At 39.8% G+C, this 13,951-nt stretch overlaps 1 protein-coding gene across 9 annotated transcripts in view; it reads left to right on the top strand.

Annotated features, from left to right (window-relative positions):
• Positions 1-5,620, top strand: part of RABGEF1 (RAB guanine nucleotide exchange factor 1) — an 88,203-nt gene extending 82,583 nt beyond the window's left edge. For 7 of the 9 annotated variants that reach the window (XM_019921908.3, XM_033841103.2, XM_033841105.2 and 4 more), the window contains 2 exons: positions 255-511; positions 3,052-5,620. In XM_019921908.3, coding sequence (XP_019777467.1) covers positions 255-511; positions 3,052-3,450 — 656 coding nt within the window. In that variant the 3' untranslated portion in view covers positions 3,451-5,620. Of the gene's footprint in view, positions 1-254; positions 512-2,463; positions 2,985-3,051 lie in introns of those variants that run through there. The other 2 variants (XM_033841104.2, XM_033841107.2) reach the window with 2 other exon arrangements.
• Positions 5,621-13,951: the final 8,331 nt, after the last annotated feature.

Raw genomic sequence — 13,951 nt, 5'->3', positions numbered from 1 at the left:
TGCATAATCTGGGGATGGAGAGAAATATGCTTGTAGAGCACAGTGAGTAGGGCCTGGCTCATCGTCATGTGTTCCCTAAGTGTGAGCTAGTATCGACTGTTGTTACGGTCTAAGTTTTTCATACACTAAGTTAACTGGTGGAGAAGGGGTTAGCGAGGGTACCTCTGTAACTTAGTAGATAAAATATGATTATCCCAATGCCTCTTTGATGTAATGACTTTCTCACTGGAAGCAGCATCTTTTCTCCTTTACAGATATCATTGAAATGGATTCTAAGCGTGTGCCCCGGGATAAGTTGGCCTGCATCACCAAGTGCAGCAAGCACATCTTCAATGCCATCAAGGTCACCAAGAACGAGCCAGCTTCAGCTGATGACTTCTTACCCACTCTCATCTACATTGTTCTGAAGGGCAACCCCCCACGCCTTCAGTCCAATATCCAGTATATCACCCGCTTCTGCAACCCAAGCCGATTGATGACTGGAGAGGATGGCTACTATTTCACCAACCTGGTGAGTATTTGATTTCTTGGTGTTGCGGAGAAGAAGCAAGAAGGTATTTATTTTAAGGATGTGACAGGTCACTCACAGGCCTGTGACACATTAGTGCTCCTGAGTTGAGGGGTCAGCATAGCTGAGGATGCTTGCTTGGTGTCACAGAGCACATGTGACCAGGCCATGCACACATGCCACCTCCTGGGACTTAGCCATTGTGGTTCCCCTACAGGACACATGACGGCCACATTTAGGGGTCTCTGCTGCTGCTGGGCATTTGCCTCTGGGCTCCTGGGTATAAGAGCCTTTCACTTAGTTGGTTGTTTCAACCATGAGTAAGTCAGATCTTGGACTGTTTCCTTTATTAAAAGACTTAATATTTATTTTTTGTTTTATTTTTACAAGTTATGTCTTAAAACTGAATACTGAGATATTTTAAGAAAGCATCAGGTTAGAGGATGTGAAATGATTTTCAGCTGTTGTTTTTCTACAGTGCTAATTAACTCTAGGCAGAACAGTAGTGAAGTATGCACATCTCAGTTATAAGACAGAATACTTCCTTTTACTGACCGCTGGACTACTGCTTGTTTGCTTTAGACTAGATTTATTGTCAAGCCGGTGAGTTTGAGCCTCGAGACACCCTGTGTTCTCTGTTTCCTGTGCTGGAAGTTGTACAGGGTGATAGGTAGGCAGGGGAGGCCAGGTTACATAAGGAAGCATTTCTGGTGAATTGTCTAAAAAAGATGGGTACTTGAATCACCTGCACTCTGCAGCCTCCCAGCCCCCTGACCTACAGCCTTAACGGTGTTTGCATCTTCTTTCTTCATCCTCTTGTTGCCTGACTCAGAGTCTGGCTTCTACTCCCACTGCCCCAATGAAACTGCTGTGGCAAAAGTAAAAAACCTGCCAGTTGCCAAATCTCATGGGAACTGTCAGTTTCACTTCACTTCTTTAACACTCTTCCTGACTCCTTCCTTCTGGAACTTCTCATGCGCCTTGGCTTCCATAATTCCACTCCATCCTCCTGGGTTCTTCTTAGGCCTCGTGTCCTCCACTTCCCCTAGAATGAGTTATTCCCTGGGGTTCTGTCCTCTGTGCATCTCTCTCCCTAGACTGTCTCCTCTGGTCGTAATTCTGCCGGTCACCTGTACAGTGAGGACCCGCAGGTCACCTGTTTTGACCTCACACTGAGCTCCACTCCCAGCTGTTTATCGCGCCTCAGATTTAATTTGTTCAAAACTGAAACTGCTTTCCCATCAAATGTTTCTTTCTTTTCCAATATACACTATCTCCATTAGTGGCAGTACCGCACATCTACTCCCCTAAGCCAGGAATGTTAGAATCGTCTTAGATGCCTCCTCTTTCCAGATAATGGGCTGCAGCGATTCCACACACATAGTGTGAGCCCATGGGGAAGGGTCAGACGGGCACATTATCATCAGATGAGTCTGTTGAAATAGATTTGCTAAATATTCTTTAAGGAGGTGATTCGCTTTTTTATGAATAATAAGGTAAGATCCCATGAATGAGTTTCTCAGAAGAAATTCTGAGAGCTGCCTATTTTCTTCTGTTTATAGTGCATGTTTTTCTTATGAAAATAGCTTTTTTTAAAAAAGTGTGAAAATGGTATGTGCTCCTTGTAGAAAAATTTAATATAAGAAAGTATAACTACCATGTCTATGTCACTCAACATTTGCATTTGTTGTACTAATAATTGCTACCATTTATTCATTGCTTACTACAGACCTTTGAGCTAAGCATGTTACATGTGTTATGTTGTTTAATTCTCACAATACATCTGGGTGGTATTTCCCCCATTTTACAGATGTGGAAACCACAGAGAGCTAAGGTAACTTTTCTAGGGTCACACAACTCTGGGCTGTCAAAGTGACAGAGGTGGCAATTCACTCAGCCTGTCTGATTTCTAAGCTTATTCTTTTAACCGTTTGATGTTAAAATCTCTCTTTGAGGACCAAAGATCTGTGTGCCACACCAGTACCTGAGGACACGCTCAGTGGCTGGCCGTGCGCTGGGTGGGCCTTGTGGAGCTGGCACGGCCTCAGAAGCAAAGGGCCTTACGGGGCATGGCCCCAGATCCTTGGCCGTGGAGCTCCTGGCCACAACAGGGATTCCTCTGCCCTGCAGCATGGCAGGGAAGCAGAGAGCCTCTGACCTCAAGGAACCACACAGGAAACTCTGTGATAACCATTGCAGAACAAATACTGAAGGTGCCTCTTCAAATATTTCACTCTGTACAAGACCCTAGGACCTGCGAACAACCCAAGGAGAGGACGGAATTTCTGACAGACTCGATGGAGATGACAATTAGATTTAATTTTATTTTTTTTTAAGGAAGAAATGTATTATTGCAGATGGGAGTATAAAGGAAACAACATGAGTGGCTGTGAAAGTCCATGGAGGCTCATGAGATTATTTTGTCGACTTTTGATTCTGTTTTAAATTCTCCATAATAAAAGGATTTTTAACATTCTATTTGAATATTTGTAGCTTTCCTCATAGAACTATAATAAATAACATTCTCTTCTTTATATTTATAGTGTTGTGCCGTGGCTTTCATTGAGAAATTAGACGCTCAATCTTTGAATTTAAGTCAGGAAGATTTTGATCGATACATGTCTGGCCAGACTTCTCCCAGGAAGCAGGAATCTGAGAATTGGTCTCCTGATGCTTGCTTAGGTGTTAAGCAGATGTATAAGAATTTGGATCTCCTGTCTCAATTGAATGAACGGCAGGAAAGGATTATGAATGAAGCCAAGAAGCTTGAGAAAGACCTAATAGATTGGACGGATGGAATCGCAAAAGAGGTTCAAGACATTGTTGAGAAATACCCGCTTGAAATTAGGCCCCCAAATCAGTCTTTAGCTTCTATTGACTCTGAAAATGTTGAAAATGATAAACTTCCTCCACCATTGCAACCTCAAGTTTATGCAGGATGATGAAAATTTACATGGATAGTATTTATTTGAGCCTAAATTATAGCCAGCCCTTACTACAGTCCACTGATTGGGGTCTAGAGTATAACTTAATTGCTTATAAATATCAGAGCATTTTTAAAGGTACAGTTTGTGGGGATTGTTTTGTTCATTTTGTTTTGTTTTTCCTGTCTGGGGAGACTTAGTAAAAAAAAGTACTATTTATTTGAGTCACTGAATAGATTCATTTAAGACTTGTTTGAAAGTTTTGTCTGCAAATCTGTTTTTTCTCCATGATTTTCCTACGTGCTTTCTCTGTGGCATTCAGTGTGTTTTGGATTTGGTTAAATAATTGCCTTTTAAAGGATAAAACAAATGAATGCTACAAAAATGTATGTTTAAGAAAATACAATGGTACCACTGTTCTACAGTTTAAAATAATTTTATAATTGTAAAGATAGAAGATATATTGCTAAGTAAATATGTAAAATTGTAAATATGTAAAAAAAGGAATGGTGTCTGCTGTGCATGGCATTTCATGTGTTAATTTTTTTTTTTTAAGTTTAAAATGAAGTATATTGAATGTTTGCCTTTAACACCGTTTTATTTGGTTTGCCCCACTAAAATGAATCTAGAAGTATTTAGACATACTCCCCTAAAATGTTAACTCCATCGTTACAATGTGTTAGCCCTAACTTCGAGGTCCTGTACAGTCAGAGAATGTGACACTATTGAGGTTGAGGATACTTTTTAGGTCATGTAAAGTTACTGAAGTAACTTGTCAATTGAAGGCTGAACCATGCTTTCGGCACCTCTTTCCTCCTTTCATTCAGCAAATATTTACTGAGCTCTTGGTAAGGGAGGTGGCCCTGGGTCTGGGTCAGAAGACAGGACTGAATAGGTCTCTGCAGATGAGAGCTGACGGGGAATCCCTCTGAGCTTTAAAGTGCAGGGGGGCCTTTCTGCCTCCATGGTGTAATTCTGACTTTATGGACAACCCAGACACACATCATATAAGCCTCTTTCAGGATTTCTCAACCTCAGTACTGTTTGGAGCCTGAGGACGTTTTTGTTTGAGTGCCGCCCCATGCACTGTAGGGTGTTTAGCGGTGTCCCTGGCCTCTACACCCACTAGATGCTAGTAGCAGTCCCCCCCAGTTGTGAAAAATCATCTCCAGACATTGCCAAATGTCTCCTGGGGGACAGAATTGCCCCCGGTTAGGAACTACTGATCTGCTTTGTAAGCAAAGGAGTTTTCCTCCTGGTGGGTAATACGATGTAACCAAAGAATATTGCACTAAATGCACAGTATGACGTGAACTGATCGCTTATGCAGTGAGGCTTCGCAGCCCCTGGCAGCGTGGGACCTTTTCTAATCCTAATGGAACCTTTCATAACCTAAATACACCATTATGATCCTCCTTGCATTCAGTGATTTCTACAGATTCTCAGTGTACCTGTGAAATTGTAATTCCCAGGGCACCATTTTTGAACAAGATCGCATCACACAAGCAGTTAAGAAAGCTTCCTTTGCTTTTCCAGTATCTTCCTAATGGTGTACCACAGATCTGTAGTGCAGTAGTTTTGGAATAAAACTGGGGTGGGTATAAAACTTTTTACCCTTAAACTAACATATAAAATCCATCACGTTGACACATCTGTTGTCCTAAAGCACTGAAGACATGAAGCAGTTAACTGAGTCAGCTGATAGCCAAGCTGACTTGGAATGTAAAGAGTTACCATCAAATACAGGGAGAATCTGCTCATAGAAACCTGGGCCCAGATGGTCTTCGTAGAAAGCTTTCCTCTTTTTTCTTTTCTATGTACTTTCTAGGTGCTAATCCAGGTATACACACTCTTAATTCTCCTGGGAATATACCGTTCTTTTAGTCGTTGTACATTATGTTTGTTAAATAAAATGCATATCAGCCTCCCCAAAAAGCTGTCTTCTCTTGACTTCTTACCTATGTTTAAAGTAAATCATTGAACTGTTTTTTTGTATATATCTCATATTGGTTGAGTTCTTCATATTTGGACTCTTATATTTCTCTTAAGTCAGCATCAGTACCATGGCCAGAGTTTGTTTTCTCAACAAGAAAGTATTGATATTTTATGTACTATAAATGTGATTAGAATAAACTTTTGGAACAGAAGTCCTTATCAATAAAGTTTCCTGATCCATTCCTCTTGCAAATAGGTTAATTCTTGGTTCTTCATCTTAGGAAAATAGACATTATTAGTATTCTCATGTTATAAAGGTTTCCCTTTTAAGCCACAGCCATCATTATCATACTTAAAAATGAAACAGGCATTAAATTAATTAAAATTAAGAACAAGAGAAGGATATTTGCTGTCACTACAATTAGCCTTTTTCTGACGCAGTCAGAAAAAGGCACTCAGTCTTCAGACAGAAATCAAGGGGGTTAATCTAATCAATATACAGTTATTATAGCATGGTGTTTGAGGACATGGACTCCAGCTAAAAGGCTTGGATTTGGTTTTGAATTTAGACTCTGCCACTTACTTATTATCTCTTTGGCCGTGGGCAAGCCTCTCATGTTTCACATTCCTCATCTGTGAAATGGGGGTAATAATGGTACCTGCTTCAAAGGGTTGTGAGGATTAAATGACTTAGAACAGTACCTAGCAATGCTAAGTGCTCAAGTGATCGCTGTTACTTGTACGTGACTTTTTTTTTTTTACATCTTTATTGGAGTATAATTGCTTTACAATGGTGTGTTAGTTTCTGCTTTATAACAAAGTGAATCAGTTATACATATACATATGTTCCCATATCTCTTCCCTCTTGCGTCTCCCTCCCTCCCACCCTCCCTATCCCACCCCTCTAGGTGGTCACAAAGCACCGAGCTGATCTCCCTGGGCTATGCGGCTGCTTCCCACTAGCTATCTACCTTACGTTTGGTAGTGTGTATATGTCCATGCCACTCTCTCACTTCGTCCCAGCTTACCCTTCCCCCTCCCTGTATCCTCAAGTCCATTCTCTAGTAGGTCTGTGTCTTTATTCCTGTCTTACCCCTAGGTTCTTCATGACATTTGTTTTTCTTAAATTCCATATATATGTGTTAGCATACGGTATTTGTCTTTCTCTTTCTGACTTACTTCACATGACTTATATGTAGAAAACCTAAGAACTGATACTGAAACTTTACTAAATTTTACTAAAGTGGTGAGATAAGAAATACTAAAATAGCCATCAAAAGTAACTAAAAAATGACTTTTCTATATTCTCATTACTAGCCAGTTAGCAAATTATAATGGGAAAATTTTATTCACAATAGAAACAAATATACATCACCTATAAGTAACAAGAGCTTTTAGCATTTATATGAAACAAAATTACAAAATTGAGTGAGAAACAAAAGAATAAACATACACGGGGATTGTGCCCAGAAGTTCCCTGCACTTGGACTTTAATGCTCTATCTTTGCCATTTTGGAATTCTTAATTTTATCTTTGAATTTGTGCTTTCAAGTGAAGCCTGATGGGACAGTGGAGCCTAATGGGGGCTTGGAGTCCAACTCATGCACAGTCCTGTCTCCCCCTCCTCAAACCCCAAGCTAGGTTCTTGGTCTCCCTGCTCCCACCCTGTGGACACTCTAGCCAAGGCCTGGGCACTCAGGAATGGTTGGGGCTGGGTGTACATGCCTGTGGTGTCTTGGGCGAGGGCATGAAGGTGCATCTGGCTGTTAGCCAGCTGGCCATTTGGGAGGGGGTTGGGGGTGAGGACAAACCTCTCGGCCACCCCTGATTCAGCATGCTCGTTGGAGAAAAGCCTGAATCCAGGACTGGGGAAGGAAAGAAACAAATGAGAAAGTCCCAGCAAAACAAAGATACAAGGAAGAAATAAGGGGACTTCCCTGGTGGCACAGTGGATAAGACTCCGCGCTTCCAATACAGGGGGCCCGAGTTAAATCCCTGGTCGGGGAACTAGATCCCACATGCATGCCGCAACTAGGAGTTCACATGCCACAACTAAGGAGCCCACGTGCCACAACTAAAGAGCCAGCAAGCCACAACTAAGAGCCCTGGAGCCACAACTAAGGGGCCTGCCTGCCTCAACTAAGACCCGGCACAAATAAATAAATAAATAAATAAAATCTTTAAAAAAAAGAACAAATGGAAATGTTAGAACTGAAAACTACAACAACTGAAATTTTAAAAGAACCCAAAACCTCACGGATGGGCTACATATCAGAAGGGAGATGACAGTGAAATGAATTTGTGAACTGAAGCTAGATCAATAGAAATTACCCAATCTGCTAAACACAAAATAGACTGAAATTAAAAAGTGATAGCCTCGGGGGCCTCTGGGACAATAATGAGAGATCTAGCATTCTTGTCATCGGAGTCCCAGAAGGAGAGAAGAAAAAGTCTATGGCTAAAAAAATATTAAAATAAAGTGTCTGAAAGTTTACCAAATTTGGCCAAAGGCATAAACCTATAGATTCAAGAAGCTGAGTGAACCGCAAACAAGATAACCCAAAGAAATCCATGCAAAGACACATCACAAACTTCTCCAAATTAAAGGCAAACAAATCTTAAAAGTAGTTAGCAAGGACACATTACCTATAACGGAGCAATGACTTGCATGACATTGGATTTCTCATCAGAAACCATGGTGCCTAGAAGGAGATGCTGACAGTGATGTGGAGAAAGTGAATCACTCATACAATCCTGATGGAAATCTAATATGGTAAAACTACTCTGGAAAATAATTAACTGCTTATAAACCAAACATGTAATTATCATACAACCCACCAGCTGCATTGTTGGACTTTTATCCCAGAGAAGTGAAAACTTACATTCACACAAAGGCATATACACAAATGCTCATCGCGCCTTTATTCATGTTAACTCCAAACTGGAAACAATCCAAATATCCTTCAACAGATGAATGATTAAACAAAGTGTGGTACATTCATACAATGGAACACTATTCAGTAATAAAAAGAATGAACTACCGATAAAACTCCTTGGATGGATCTTAAAGGATATATACTGAGTGGAGAAAAAACAATCTCAGAGGGTTACATATTGTATGAGTCAATTTATACATATAATTTTTAAAATATATAATTTAAAATGACAGTTATAGAGATGGGGAACAGATTAGTGGTTTACAGGGATTCAGAATAGGGTGAGAAGGGAGCTGAATGTTATAAGAGAGCAGCACAATGGATTCTTTGGTGTGGAATCTATCTGTGTCTTGTCTGCAGGGGTGATTACACAAATGTACACATGTGATAAAATTGCCTAGAGCTAAACCACAATATTAGGCAAAACTGGTGAAATCTGTAAAAAACCAGTGTATTGTTGCAGTGTAAATTTCCTGGTTGTGGTATTGTACCATAGTTATGCAAGACGTTACCATTGGAGGGATCTATTATTTCTTACTCCTACATGTGAATCAGTGATGATCTCAAAATAAAAAGTTTAATTTTTAAAATCTAAAATCATGTAGAAAAATGCTAAATGCCCATCAGGTGATGAATGGATAAACAAAAATGGTATATCCATTCCATGGAATACTATTTGGCCATAAAAAAAGAATGAAATACTAATACATTCTACAGCATGGATAAACTTTGGAAACATTATGGTGAGGGAAAGAAGCCAGACATAAAATACCACATATTTCACAATATTCATATTGTATCAAATCATTTCACAATATTCATATTGTATCAAATCATCACGTTGTACACCTTAAACTTACACAATGTGATGTGTCAATTATATCACCATGAAGCTGGGGGAGAAAAAGAAAGACAAATTACCAATACAAATATGAAAAAAAAATTAAGTACTTTTTCAAACAAGAAAATGTAAGAAAATTCAAACATTTAAAAATACAACAAAGGACATGAACAATTCACCATTTAGACTTAAAAATGGACAACAGATGAAAAATATTCAACCTCATTAATAATCAAAGAAATAGAAAATAATTCAATAACAGAATGAATGTTTTTCTTGTCAAATCGGCAAAGGTGAACATCTTATGGCAAATATAGCATTTTATGACTATGAATGTCCAGAGAAATGTACCGCATTGATGAAAGCACAAATTATAACATTTGCCGAGAGCAGATCAGGGCTGCGTGTCAAGAGCCTTAAAAATCTTTTTACTTTTCTGGCACAATAATCCTATTTCTATAAAGCTATGCTAAGAAAATAATTAAAAAACAAAAATTTATATAAAAATATTAAGTACAGAAGTTAAAATATTCAGTGTTTAAAGTGTGTAGAGGGGAATGTTTTAATTAAAGAATAAGTATGAAGATAGCTATCCTTGCATAATATTAAGCATAGTTCCAAATTTGTTTTAAAATCCCAAGCAATGCTAGAGAAAAAAAAGAAATACAGTAAAATCTCATCAGTAGTTACCATTGGGTTAGGGGATTACAGATGGTTTTAATTTTCCTTTTTAAAGTTTTCTAAGTTTTCCTAACTTTATACAATACCATGGTTGTTTAGTTATCAGAAAACAGGAAAAAATTATTCTCATAGTATAAAAACAAAAGCTCCAAACCACTGCATGACACAGAATTGTAATAATACACATTAGCTCTTAAAGGGAGAAGTTTGTTTTAAAAGTGACACAGCTGTCTCTGAACAGGGTTTCCCAGGCAACCTCTTGGTGGTTGCCAATACAGAATGCCACCTCTAGGGGTGGAATCACCCTCTTGGAAGGTTCTGAGGCCTGCCCCTCTTTAAAAGAATAATGAGTTGTGTGCAGGGATAGGTATCTGGTTTAAATTTCCTCTACAGAAGTACGCACCTGCTGCATGGTTTCCCTGCCAGAAGAAAACTGCTTGTTCCCTTAATAAAAAGTCAATGAAGCTGAAAGAAATCTAGTTTCTTGGATTTGGAGTGGCAGCCAGAAGACTGGTAAGCATTCTTAAATATAGAGGAATCTCCTCTAAGCACTAAGAAGAGTCTGTCGTCAGAAATAACCTGAAATTCTGGTGGCATCTGCTCTGGGTGGTGGACAGGCGGGATGCAGGAGGAGTCTGGTCATTTTCTCCTGATTTGGAAAGTGAGGGGGTGATGCACACGGTCACTATTTCAAGTGGAAACTTTCGCTTAGTACTTTGTAAATAAGAGTGACTCATTCTGAAATGAGCCCTTTCTGTGTGTTTAAGTGAACCAGTCAGCAGGGGGCTGGACGAGGTAGTCTGTGGAAGGGTCTTCCTTTAAACCGTATTAATTCTCTGCCCTAAATATAGGTGGAGTCCAGGCTACATATATAGAACAGTGCTGGTGGGACTGTAAAAAGGCACATGTCTTGGACTTTGCCTTCAGCCTATTTACAACCCAGTAGAAATAGGAAGCTGTAAAAATATGAAAAGTCAAATAGCTCAAGACTTAAATGAGTGTAAGATACACCAAAAGTGACAAAGCACTTTTAAATGTGGATTCAACTGCCCAGTGGAGTAATTATAGCACCTCACATGTATTCAGCTGTTACGTACAAGGTACCCTTAAGCAAGCCTGTAAAATGTATTACTTCTTGAATGTGTCTAATAAACCTAGTCTAGCGGGAATAATAATAGGTAGCCTTAATTAGTGCTTGATACGGTGCTAGGCACTGTGCTAAGTGCTTCACCTAGAACAATACATTTAATCTTCTCAGGTACCCTGCGGGGAAGTATTACTATTACCCTGAGACACGAAAAGGAAGCTGATGCACAGAGATGTGTCTTGCCCGAGATCACAGAGCTGAAGTGGGAAGCCAGGATTCAAATCCAGGCCTCTAGCTCCAAAGCCCCACTCTTTTTAGTTTAGTTTTTTTTTTTTTTTTTACTTTTTATTGTGGTAACAACACTTAACGTGAGATCTATCCTTTCAACGTGAGATTTATCCTCCGAACAATTTTTTGTTAAATTTTGTACGTGATTGTTGACTCTAGGTAGTGTTGCACAGCAGATCTCTGGAGCTTATTCTTCATCTTGCTTAACTGAAACTTTACGCCTATTGATGAATAACTCCCTATCTCCCATTTCCCCAGCCCCTGGTAACCTCCGTTTCCCATCTTCGATTTTATGAATTTGGCTCTTTTAGGTACCACCTGGAGGTAGAATCAGGCAGTACATGTCTTTTTGTGTCTGGCTTATTTCATTTAGCATAATGTCCTTAAGGTCCATCCATGTCCCATATTGCAGAACTTCCCTTTTTTAAAAAAAATATTTTTTAATTTTTAATTTATTTTATTGAAGTATAGTTGATTTACAGTGTTGTGTTAATTTCTACTATACAGCAAAGCGATTCAGTAATACATACATATATATATATATACACATTCTTTTTCATATTCTTTTCCATTATGGTTTATCACAGGATATTGAATATAGTTCCTCGGGCTATATAGTAGGACCTTGTAGTTTATCTGTTTTATATATAATAGCTTGCACAGAATTTCCTTATTTTTTTAAGGCTGAGTAGCATTCCATCGTTTGTATACACATTTTCTTTATTCATTCATTTGTCGGTGGACGTTTAGGTTGTTTCCACATCTCAGCGATTGTGAATAGTACTGCAGTGAACACGGCAGTGCAGATATCTCTTCAGTATCCTGATTCTATTTTTTTAATATGTATACCCAGAAGTGCTGGATTACATGGTGGGTCTCTTTTTAATTCTTTGGAACCACCATACTGTTTTTCATAGCAGCCACCCCGTTTTACACCCGCAGAGTTCCCACTTCAAAGCACTGTTTTATACCAACTCTCCCCAGAGAACTGAGAAGGGAGAGGATGGTAGGCATTGGTGCTTTAGACCTTGGGCTTCAGGAAGATAATGAGATTTGAAGAGTTTTTATTAGAGAAAAGTTGAAGAGGAGAGAATTTTTTAAGTGGGACATGGCTGAAGGTTCTTAGTTATTAGGCAATTAGGATTACAGCATTTCAAGCTGTAATATTTGATTCATGTTTTAAGAGAATTTGTCACTTTCAACCATAAATTTCCAGTCGACCATGGGATGCAGCCTTGAGTTTCTCACAGCCTAAAGCAGGGGTCAGAAAATATGGCCGGCAGCCAAATCTGGCCCACCACCTGCTTTTGCTTTTGTAAATAAAGTTTTATTAGAACACAGCCACTCCCATTCATTCTGTTGCTTTCATGCTGCATGGCAGAGATGAACAGTTACAAGAGAGACCCCACGGCCCGTAAAACCTAGTATAGAGAGAGAGAGAGAGAGAGAGAGAGAGAGAGAGAGAGAGAGAGAGACTGTGGCCTCTCCCATTGTGGAGCACAGGCTCCAGATGCGCAGGCTCAGCGGCCATGGCTCATGGGCCTAGCCGCTCTGCGGCATGTGGGATCTTCCCGGACCGGGGCACGAACCCGTGTCACCTGCATCGGCAGGTGGACTCTCAACGACTGCGCCACCAGGGAAGCCCCTGTTTTATATATAGTAGTGTGTATATGTCGATCCCAATCTCCCAATTTATCCCTCCTCCCCGTTTTTTGTTTTTCTTAGCTATCTAGTAGATATAAAATTAAAATTTTAACTTACACATAAAATATAAACAGTAACTTAAATTCATTAAATAGCTGTGTACCCATGAGACTTTTTAAAATAGGGAACATTTCCCTTACCTTTGAAGTGCCCTGTGTGCCCCTCCCCAATTCCATCATTTTAACACTTAACATGAAGTTTGTGCATCTTTTCTCATGGTGCTTGTCAGAGTTCTACCAATTATGTATGCATCTCTAAACAATATGTCCATGAGATTAGCATGTTTTGGAATTTTATATAATGGAATTATGCTGCAATGAATCCTTTTTTGATTTGCTCCCTGAGGTTGCGCCCCCTTGTGTGTCAGCTGTTTTCAGTTATTTTCACAGCTCTTTTGTATTTGATTATTTATGAATATACCTAAGTCTACGTTTACATTTGACTGTATGGGCGTTTTTTTTTCCCCTCAGTTCTTCGTGTGTACAAATAGTGACGCTATCAACATTATTTGGTTTACTTGTGCATATACGCAAGTGTTTCTCCAGGGTCACACATATTCTCCAGAGATGATGTGTATCTTCAAGTTTACTGGACAATGCCAAATTTATTTTACAAAATTATTTTAAATCATTTTACAAAATTATTTCATAATTTTGATTGTACCAAGCGATACTTTCATCAGCAGTGATTAATACAGGAGCAGAGAAACACACAGACACACACGCACACATCTTGCACTCACACCAGACACTAAACTCGCGCACAGATTCAGAGATCCACGTATGTGCACCAGCCACGGCTTTGTACATGATACACACTGACACACACATCCACAAACGTGCACCACGCACGCACACTCTCACAACATCCCACTCACAAAGACACACAAAATCACGTCCCGCTCTCAACGCCCGCACGCACGCAGCCCACGTACTCACGCGCAAGCCCCCTCACGTGACCCAGCCAGGAGGCGTGGTCTCCGCCACCCGCGACTGAGGAGTCTTGTCCCGGCCGCGCCGCCGTCGGACGCCAGGTGTCGGGGGTTAA

The sequence above is a fragment of the Tursiops truncatus genome, chromosome 15 (assembly GCF_011762595.2).
Source record: "Tursiops truncatus isolate mTurTru1 chromosome 15, mTurTru1.mat.Y, whole genome shotgun sequence".
Lineage (NCBI taxonomy): Eukaryota > Metazoa > Chordata > Mammalia > Artiodactyla > Delphinidae > Tursiops > Tursiops truncatus.
This window is presented reverse-complemented; position numbering and strand designations above follow the sequence as displayed.